At 40.1% G+C, this 10,935-nt stretch overlaps 1 protein-coding gene across 1 annotated transcript in view; it reads left to right on the forward strand.

The window, feature by feature from the left end:
* The window catches only part of eeig1b (estrogen-induced osteoclastogenesis regulator 1b), a 21,615-nt gene that overhangs the window by 5,330 nt on the left and 5,350 nt on the right, over positions 1–10,935 (forward strand). The window contains exons 2-8 of the mRNA XM_020618703.1: positions 2,104–2,224; positions 2,316–2,345; positions 6,387–6,503; positions 6,582–6,628; positions 7,079–7,239; positions 8,074–8,175; positions 10,879–10,934. Of these exons, the coding sequence (XP_020474359.1) occupies positions 2,104–2,224; positions 2,316–2,345; positions 6,387–6,503; positions 6,582–6,628; positions 7,079–7,239; positions 8,074–8,175; positions 10,879–10,934 (634 nt within the window). The remainder of the gene's footprint in view (positions 1–2,103; positions 2,225–2,315; positions 2,346–6,386; positions 6,504–6,581; positions 6,629–7,078; positions 7,240–8,073; positions 8,176–10,878; position 10,935) is intronic.

Genomic DNA, 10,935 nt, shown 5'->3' on the forward strand with positions numbered 1-10,935 from the left:
GAAGAAGAGAATCAACTATGTAGAGATACTGCTTGCAGCCAATGATGCATGAAATTTTTTGTATAAGATGATGTCATGGGGTAGGACTGGATAAGTCTGACTTCTTCCTACTCCATTCAAACATGTGCTGGTATAAGCAAACTGATTCTTGATTAGCATTGGTTGGATTTGTGTAAATTATGTGTGTGTGTTGATATCATTTGTTTCTACATGTTTGAAAGAATAAATCAAATCAAATCAAAATCAATCAATAAGATTATTGATATACTGTATGTTATGGACTCTCTAGAAAAACGGTACCGCTCAAATAAAAATACATGGGGATATGACAAAAAATCAACTCGTGGCCTCAATATCCTCTCCCGACGTAAATTCAATTCCCTGCGAATTAATACAGCGTCCTCATCTACAGGATCCTCTATGAATGGACACGCCATTTTGGTCTCTGCGTGAGGGAAACATGTGCAATCTATGAATGTACTGAAAGATTAAATGAGGTAGGCCTATTTAAACACCTTTCACTTTAAAAAGGGGCGGAGACCGGAGGAAACTCTGGGTTTCCCGAACAAAACCTGCTCCCAACCAGGTTAGGTTCACAGAGTAAGTTGCCATAGTAACTGACTCTGAGTTTAGATTACCTCTCTTTTTGAAACGGGTTTAACTTACCCCGCTTTCACAGGTTTAAGTTACCTCCGTTTCTGGAACCGAAAACTCTGAGTTTTCCTCATTTTGGGGTTAACAAATCCAGAGTTTCAACAAAACCTCCTTCTTGAAACGGGCCCCTGGTCTGAACTGTCGCCCCCTCACCCAGGCTTATAGAAGACTGGTAGAGAGCGTCCTCACCACTGGCATCACAGTCTGGTATGGTAACACCATACAGGCAGAGAGGAAGGCTCTTCAAAGGGTCATAAAGACTGCAGAAGGGGTCACTGGGACTGAACTGTTTGCTGTCGACACAATATACACACAGCGCTGTCGCAAACGAGAAGAGTTTGAAAACCGCCCAACGAATCACAGAGACTCCACTTCCAGCCATTGAGGGTGTCCACAGGGAACGCTGTCTCCAACGTGCTCGCAGCATTCTCAAGGACTCCTCTCACCCTGCCTACAAACTGTTTGACCTCCTGCCCTCTGGGAGGCGCTTCAGGAGCTTCCAGACCAAAACCATTAGACTCAGGAACAGCTTCTTCCCCACAGCTGTCTCCTTACTGAACTCTGTCCCCCGTTGACCCCCCCCACCTTCTTCTATTACACACACACACACACACCTCACACCTTCTTATCTCTCCTCCTGGGACTAATGCAATACACTTCGGTTACCTGTAACACTGAAGTGATCTGTTAATTTGCACATGCTCACAGAATACTGCTCTGTTATTCATTGCACTGTACATATGCAGATACTGTATTTTTTTTTTCACTATTTACATCCACTGAACTGTTAACTCATGTAACGTAATGTTATCTTCTTATTCTGCACTATTTCATTCCATTTTATCCCATTGCACTAGTGTTATATACTTATTGTACATTACCCATTACTTATAATTTAAATCCATAGTCTGTTGTATATTGTACATTACCTTACATATCCTACTGTAAATATCAATTGTACATATCTATCGGTAAATTAGTACTGACTGTACATACTGTAGATACTGCACACTCTGCACTGCTGTTGTACTTCTGGTTAGATGCTAAACTCTATTTCATTGCCTTGTACATGTGTAATGTACAAGTTGAATCTAATCTAAAATAATTATTAATCTTTGTCATTACATATAGACCACCACAGATTAGACTAATATTTTTTGTCATGTTATATAAAAAATGTGATGTAATCTGTAAACCTGGTTTATCCTTTGCAAGAAGTGCAACCATAGGCACCATAAATAGAGAAAAAGGGCCTCACGGTTCAGGGAGCCCAGATGTAGACAGTCCCCTATGGGATTATAACTTTATTGTCAGAGGGGTTGTTGAGCTTTTTGTTTGCATCTATACACAGATAGTTTTACATTAAACTGTATGCTGTAAACATTTGTCTTCCTAGACAGTCTATCCTAACTATTGTGTGTGTGTGTGTGTGTGTGCGCGCGCACACAGGGAGGAGGTGCAGCAAAACTGCGTTCGATGGAAGAAGAAGTTCTCTTTTGTGTGTAAAATGAGCGCTAATCCAATCACTGGAGTGTTGGACCCCTGCATCTGCAGGGTCTCTGTACGCAAGGTAAACCAAAATACAGTACAATCCCAATGTAACAAGTTTGTTACAGTCGTCAGATTTTGGTCATTTACTTTTTGCTCTGTATTGTTTCCAGGAGCTCAAAGGAGGAAAGGCCTTCTCAAAAGTAAGTTTATTTTCTGATTATCAGCTATGTTGATATATATGCTATATTAAACCTGTACAACTTACAGTGACTAAGTTTGAACTTTGAGATCATAAACCAAGAGAACCTAGCTTCCTTTATACAACAGACATTTACCGTATCGGTGATGATAAAAGTTGTGCTAAATGCTCAACCATGCCAGCAACACAGGGGTGTGTTATAGAGGCATAAAACAGGCCACAGTCAGACTGTGTGAAATGGTCACTTACAGATCGTTCTGTGTTTACTACTACTACTACTACTACTACTACTACTAGACTGAAACTAGTCTAAGGCTTTGCTAGCGACCCTACAGGTAGCAACATTTATTACAGTTAAATATAACAAGACTGAAAAATATAGCAAAGACAAAATGCACAACTTGCAACTTACTTGCTTAATTACACTTGCTCAACATAACATAAAATGGTTCACATTCATATTTTAATATCCCATAAACTTGAATTAAATTTATGAATTATGAACAAACATATGTCATGTAAAGGCCTTCAAATATTGTCACTACTGAGTGCACACATCTTTTATTCTTCAACAAATTCAATATCCTGCACCCTGAAAAAGATAAAAAAAACAAAGTAACAAAAAGTTTTGATTTAAAGCCCACATTTTTACACTATGTACTCATTACTTGTAATAATTATCCTATAATTTCAAATGGAGTCGTTTAAGTTTCTTGAATCCCACTGATGAAAAAAAAGTTCCAGATATCTGTAATATATAAAATAAATAAACAAATGGATCGATTCAAATTAGATTTCACTGCCAGCATATGTTGATATTCAGGATTGTGTTGGGTGTGTGGGTGCAGGCAAAGAGTGGTGTGGTTCTAGGACACTGAAACAGACTGTTGAGCCTTCGTGGTGTTGTGGGCCCAAGTCAACAAACACCAGTTAGTGAGAGGGTGCCCACCTGATGACACTGTCGACTTGCCTTCACTCCTACACCATGCAGAACCTGTACTGGTGTTTGTGATAATATAGTTACAGACTCACTGGAATTGTTAATAATTTTCTTTTGTTAGACAATTTTAGTAGAACAGTGTCAGTAGTTGGCCAGCTGAGCTGACCTGGCTCTCAGAGGTGACTGCCATTACAAGTGAGCTGGGTCAGATACTGCTTAACAATAACATAATTATGAAACCTTCACGTTTTCATTACATTTTGCCACAAACACTACGTGGTTATGTTTACTAATAAATATTACTGGTTTACATTTAGGAACAAAACCACACACTAGATTTGATCCTCACTCGTCAGAGAAAGCCTTGTGTTTTGTTTACCTGGCCATACGCCCCAGCCTCCTCTTAATCATCACTTTGTGCCTCTATATATTGTCATGTTAATTACTCCTTTTCTTTTGTCATAATTACTATATAGTCAATAGATGTTATCAAACTATAACACGTAACAGTCATAATAACCAGTAGCCAGATACAGCGAATAGAGTTGATTTTTATAGGACAGTCTCACAGTAACTGTGTGACTTTAGAGAAATACTGTAACTGCATGCCATGGCAAATGTTAGTGTTAGATTTAATATAACTGATACGGAACAAAGAAACAAGCAAAACAACTAAGGGGCTTGACCTGACAAAGCAACACAAAGACTGCCACAGAAAACTACAACTAAACGGTACAGTCAGGGAGCTATATCATAAACTGAAAACACACAAAACTAATGGGACACACCAAAATCCAAGATGGCAGGTAAGTGCAGAGTCCATAGGCAAGGCTAGGCAAAGAGTCCAAGAGTTGCTGAGTGGCAAACAAATCAGGAGACACTCACTGAGTCTTGGGAACAAGCAGGGTGTGATGAGCAGATACACAAATGACAGGGACAACGAGGCATAGAGACCAAATGAACCAGCATCCAGACTGAGGAAAGGGAGGAGGATATATAGGGAGAACACCGGGGGCTAAACAACAGGTGGAAACAATAAATGGTGATTGTGACCGGAGTAAAGCTGGGGCAAGTGACGTGACATAGGACAGGAAGTCTAATCACAATAAAAACAGGAAGCCAGACCACAAACCATAACATTTAGCTGCTCTGAGCAACTGCAACTGTCACTACTGGTAAAATAAACCACACTTCACAAATAAAAAGAATCAACAATGAATAATAAAGTAAAATGAAATGGCACCTTATTCTGATTATCAGGCTAAACCCGGTAGTCAGGCTCAAAAATGTAATTTGTCCTGAGGGGAGGAGAGATGATTGTCCCACAAGACAGGAAGCAGAACAAACACTGCTGTCACCACCACCACACCACAAAACCTAACAAGGCCAATGCATTAACTATTTACAGAGCTTTTTAACAGGGGCTCACTGTCCTTGCCAGCGGTTTGGAGTTTGTTCAGTTGTCATGGAGATCAAATGTTTATAGCTCAGAAAGCACAGATACTGTATGTCATGTGATGAAGACGGAGTTATTGACATAACAGCTGACAGCTATAAGATGCAGTCTTCAGCTAGTAAGTGAACATCGAGTTAATCAGGAAAAATAAAATGACTTTTTGGTTGAACTGGTCCCAACTGCTAGAAACATTCAGCTGGTGAGAACATTGTTTCATTTAATGTGTGAGCATGTTTGTGTCCAGCAAATTTTTTAACAGTTTGCTGTTTAGTTTAGGTGACTTGTGTACAAAGTTGAGAATGGCACAGGAGGAAAACACCAAGTCTGTCCTGTTCAAAAAGGTGTCTCCTCTGGGGAGCACGAATGAGCTGAGGAAATGTCATGGCAGTTTATCCCAATACTACATATGGGTATTTGGGCTTATAATGGAATTAGAAGGCTGATCAAGAGGTCATGACATATACATAGAAAATACATCATACTGTGGGAACATACATACCCACAGCAACTTTCATTCCAGTCTGACCCACTGTTGTCAGGATACCTTTTGTGACCATTCTTGATATCTTGACTGAAGGGGTAGATGGACACACCAAGTGGAAACTGGCTTAAAGAGATAACTAGTTGAAGAGATAGTTGTTTTCTATCAGTCTGTGATCATCAAGTTATTGTACTTCAGATTTTCAGCTGCAACTTTGCAGAAATGCCATCCTTCTCAGCAAACCATTTTGATGGGTTTAATGATATTTTCAGATTCATTAGAAGCACACATGGGATGAATTTGTACTCGTATGGAGTGATGGCAGAAGTACTCAAATTCTTTGCTTCAATTCAAGCAGCAAAATCATAGTGTGAAAAAAATACTGTTACACATACAAGTACTGCATTCAAATTTATATTTTAATCAAGATACAAACTTTTACTTCAGTAAAAGGTAAAATATACTTAAAAGTACAAAAGTAAAATACTCACTTTACAGAGTGGCACATTTCACATTAATGTATACCATAATATTGAGTACAATTATTAATGCATCACATGTAATGTTGCAGTTGGTAAAGGTGGAACTAATGTTCACTACCTTATATGCTTATAATGGGAATCACTGCTGGGTAGCTGGTGAATTTCCAATCAGGAATCAAAGTCTTGTTTTATTTGTCTGATTCTGAAATGTAAAAGTTATCAAATCAATGTAGTGCAGAAAAAGTATGATATTTGCCTCTAAGATGTAGTGAAATCAAAGTAGGAAGTAGTAGAAAATGAAAATACTCAAAATTATGTTTACAGTAAATACAGTACTTGAGTAAATGTACTTAGCTAATTTCCACCACTAATTTAATAAGTTATCAGGGACGATAATGACAATGGAGACATCAGCACCAACACAAACTGTGGCCCTTTTTGAAGAAAACAATGCTGAATGGGCAGAAAAGAAGGTTAAAGAAGGTTATTGACTTCTACCTCAAGTCACTCTTCCGTTTCCCTTCACTCACTTCCTCACACAACAGGACTGATTGAGTGTGATGTACTGTATGTGGACAGAACATATAAAACCCTAACCAAAAAGGTGGTTAAAAAGTGCTCCAGGAAGAACCTTTCTTGCTGATTCAGATCTGTATAAAACTCGTCTGTCCGCCTGTCTCCAGCTAGGTTTTGCTGATCTCAACATTGCTGAGTTCGCTGGATCAGGTTCCACTGTTCGCTGCTGCATCCTGGAGGGTTACGATACCAAAAACACTCGGCAGGACAACTCTGTCCTCAAGGTAGGGCAGACACATACAATACACACACACTGAATTGATCAGCACTAAGGTTTAGTGACATCTGTATTTGTTTAATAGGTAACTATTGGAATGACTCTTCTGTCTGGAGATCCCTGTTTTAAAATGTAAGTACCTCCGTGGGTTTTCAGAGTCTGACAGAAAACTGTTCCGTCCCAACACCAATCATTGATGTCCTCCACTTCAATGGCATTGTCTGGTAACAGGCTTTCACCATAAGGCAAATATCAGTATATGAAGGGACTGAGTTGAGTGTCAGTGTTCCAGAAATATAAGAACCATGCTGATGAGACATTACAGCATTAAGGCTCAGAAAGTCAAAAAATGGTGATAGTGCAACATGAAGCATGATAAATGGATTTATGAACATTTACTCAACAGATTAGCGAGGTAAGCTAATGCTCTCAACATGAAATGCACATTGTGACTGTGGACTGCTAATAAGCAGGCCAAATCAGCAGGCCAAACAATGACCAACTGTTTTTTCTGAACTCCAGCAAGCACCTCTGACTTTCACCTCAAGCCACTTATTTGCCTTGCATGCATTTCACCATCAGGCCTCCCAGCACAGCCAAATCTGTAACCAGTGGAGATGAGGACCCCAACCTGCAGCTGGACTGCAAGGGAGAGAGCACTGACCCTGCAGTGCAGCCACTAGGGGGCATTATGGAAGGACCTCACACCTTCAACCCCCGACAGCCATCAGCACGAAGCTCAGGTAACTACTCACTACTACCTCTGCCAAGGGCGGGGGTTTTGTTTTGCCAGTTTGTTAACAGCTTAACTCAAAAAGTAACGAATAGATTTTGAAGAAATGTTTGAGAGGTAGGGTATGGCCAACAGAAAAATTGATTACAAATCTCTGCCATCGGGCTCTCACCTGATGGCAGAGATTTGGAGCCAGGCTCATTTTCACCCTAGGACTGGTATTACGCCACTTTATCAAGTTGTGTTGTGACATTTTTTTTCACGTGACAAAGTGACCGCTTGGACTGAAAGTATGTGGTCAATCTGTCCAAGTAATACCAATTTAAAATTGTGTTTTGACGTTTTCAGAGATGCAAGTGCTTATTATCTGACCAAGCTAGCTCTATTAGCAGGCAGCAACATCTTGTTCAGAGCACAGTAGTCTGTCAGCGAGGACCCCAGTGTTCCAGCTGTGCATTATAGATACATTTCCACTGTCAGAACAAGCAGTGCACCCCATGCTTCCCTTAACCGTCACGTGCCATAACCTCAAAGGTTGACACGGACTGTTCTGCTTTGCTTTCTCCATTGTATTTTGTGCTGTGTCAGTCTGTTTAGAGGAGGGAGAGGCTACACTCCTCTCCCAAACACTCAGCTGAGCAGAGGGAGAGTAGGATCACTCCACAGTGCAACAATCAGCCAGCAACAGAGACTGAATGAGCGGTTTATCAAACAGCTGATGAACAAGCAGAACACAAACTTGCAGAGATGTGATGTCTGCCTCTGGTCCCCTCACTAAAGTCCCCATTTTGTGAATGTCTATGTCTGTCTTTCTTATGTGTTGATGTTTGTGTTGTTACTGTAGGGCTGCCTGAGGAGAAAGTGAGTGTGTCCAGCCGAGACGAGGTCTTTCAAGCTGGTCATTTCCGCAGCTCCAGCTATGCCAGTCAACACAGCAAGATATCAGGTTGGAGAGTTTTCCTCCCTCACGCTATCCTCAGGCTCACGTCTTCATCATGCTAGGAGCGCCAAGTTGCTCTGTTAGGCTGATTACTTCAACCTGAATGTTATCCATCTATGCGTGTTCAATCATGTATGTACAAAAAAGCAAACGGAGGAGCCCACAGAAACCCCTTGGAAATGGAGAAGCTACAGTCCAAAACAAAGTGCACAATGGAGTTTATGGCTACACAACACAAACTACACACACTTTAAAATTAACTGCATGGTCAGTGAGATTTATGTAATAGACATGGAAACTGCAATAAACATGCAGTTACAATTATTAAAATGTCATGTTTAGGAACAAACTACTTGAAAATTACACAACACATTAGACATTAGATTATGAACATCAAGTCTGGTCACAGGGACTAACTAAAATGTAGTCTATTATTTATCAGCATGAATCTTAATCTGAATAATTAATCTGACAGTTCACTGACTTACTTACTGGAACTAAAGATGCATATAGAATAATTGGTGTCTTATTAGCAATGGCGGAGAACGATAAGATAGAGTCAGGATCTAAATTCTGGGTTTAGACCCAAATCTGGGGGGGGGAACAATTATGTTAGAGACCTTAATTTGGTAATAACTACGGTTTTCATGAAACAGTCTACCAGGTTGTACTTAGCTGTTGGCAGGGCTTACGGGGCCATGAGAAGAGAAGCACTGGTTTGGAGCCTTTTTGGGCTCCAGTTGAACTAAGTACGGAGTTCTGAGATGGTCCTGAGCTTGAGACTCAGGGCAATTGGTCCGACAGATTTGGTCAGGCGCACTCAAGGGGACCTGCTTCTTAGGTGATTTCACCAGGACACTGGCTTCACCAGGGTCCTTCTGCATTTGACATTTGTTGATGTCTCAAAGGAAAAACATGTTTAAATTAAACTGACTGTAACAGGAGCATTCTGATGGCATCTATAGTTTAACAAAGGATTCGGCTTAAATAAAACTCGCTTTTGTTGTACAGACTTTGGCTGAAGAGCCATTCATTATTGGCACACATTTACTCCAGGTTGGCTTCCTGCCAGTTAACAGAAATAGATAAAAAAAAAAAAATCACTATACATTGCTAAAAAAAAAACACCTTCTTGTGATGATCTGCACACAATCTAAATAAACGTGATCTTAACACAAGACTGACGCGAGATGCAAATGCATGCAAGCTTCTGTTCACTGTGTTCATTCTCTGTTCTGAGAGCAAGGAGCGGCAGTGACTTGTGTAGGCATACGCTGACTCGGCTATTTGGCTTTGCCTGATGGGTAATGAGTCTACCAGTTGGAGCCCCCCCCCGGCTGGGAGTTTGATTGGTCCTTTAGGATCGCACTGTAAAAGGTTCATGGCTAACGTACAGATGCAACAGAATGAGATTAATCTTTTAAGCACATTTTATGAATCAGATCTTATGCAGTTCATACTTTTCTCTACCATGGCTGGTATGAAGCAAAAAAATAAATAAATAAATAAATCACAAGCGAAATATGTGAACAATCTTAAACACAGAAGTAACAGTCTAAGCATCCAGGCAAAGTAAGAAATGGTATTTTCAAATGATAGGAGGAAGGTTAACTGGATAAAAGAAAAGCAATCGATTATCAGCACACAACCATTAAAATTTAGGAATCAAAACAATTTCCTAACTAATCTTTTGAGCAGTACTGAGGAAGTTAGGATGACAAGATTCACATAAGGTCTCTGGTGCTTGATTGATCAAGCATCTTAAAGATAATAAGCAAATTTAAAATCAAGCCTCTTGGAAACATTTTCATATAAACGGGTTCAGGAATCATTTATCAGCTTGACTTTCCAATTTTTTTGTAAATATTTTACACAACTTTTGGTTAAGACAATTTCCTATTTTCAAATCTCAATTACGTGTCCTTGTCCATAAAAGAGAGTATTAAGCCTAGTTTATGGTGGTTTTTCCACATTCCAGTGTGGAGACAGGGGGATAAGGAGAGATGGGCCTAGTGAAGTAAAGGTCACGGGGGGGGTCGGTCTGTGGAGACAGAATCTGGGCTCTCCATTGGATAAGGAGAGGTAGTGTGTGCTCAGAGGGCAGTTTGCATGAATCAGTCTTCGAGCTGAAACTTAGCAGACAATCAGGTTATTTCTGGTGGCTTCTCAATGCCTGGAATCGAAGTTAGTTTTTTCATTATCAATATTCTGAGTTCCTCAGGATAACGCATCTCTTCAAAATGTCTGCTGTGGACTTGGACACTACACACCTAACTTCCTCCTTTGCTCGTATTTTCATTTCTAAGGTCACTAGAGGTGGCCAAACCATAATACGCAACTATTGCTTGTGATAACCTGCTGGCACAAATGACCTGTTGAGTCTTTTATTTTTTTATAGGACAGTCTCACAGGAAGGTGTGTTGACATCTGGAGAACAGCTCATTTTAATGTCTGTTTGCTGCTTTGGAGTTGGATTTACTTTTCACTTCAAAAATCTACAATATATGTAATTTTCAGAGGATTGTTTATAATTACATTAAAAACAAAGCGGGACAGAAAAGGTCAATGTTGATGAGACTGAAGACAGCAGCATTTACCTACCTGTATTCTCCTTTACATGCAAATTTGAGCCAAAACCACACAACTGCTTCTGTTGCAAGTCAAAATATGCACATTTTATTCAGCTCCTTTACTCTTCTCTCCCTCCAGGTTATAGCACAGGTCACTCACGCTGCTCCAGCCTGACTGACCTCAGTCACCACAGGA

This window comes from Monopterus albus, unplaced genomic scaffold, assembly GCF_001952655.1.
Source record: "Monopterus albus unplaced genomic scaffold, M_albus_1.0 scaffold209.1, whole genome shotgun sequence".
In the NCBI taxonomy this organism is placed as follows: domain Eukaryota; kingdom Metazoa; phylum Chordata; class Actinopteri; order Synbranchiformes; family Synbranchidae; genus Monopterus; species Monopterus albus.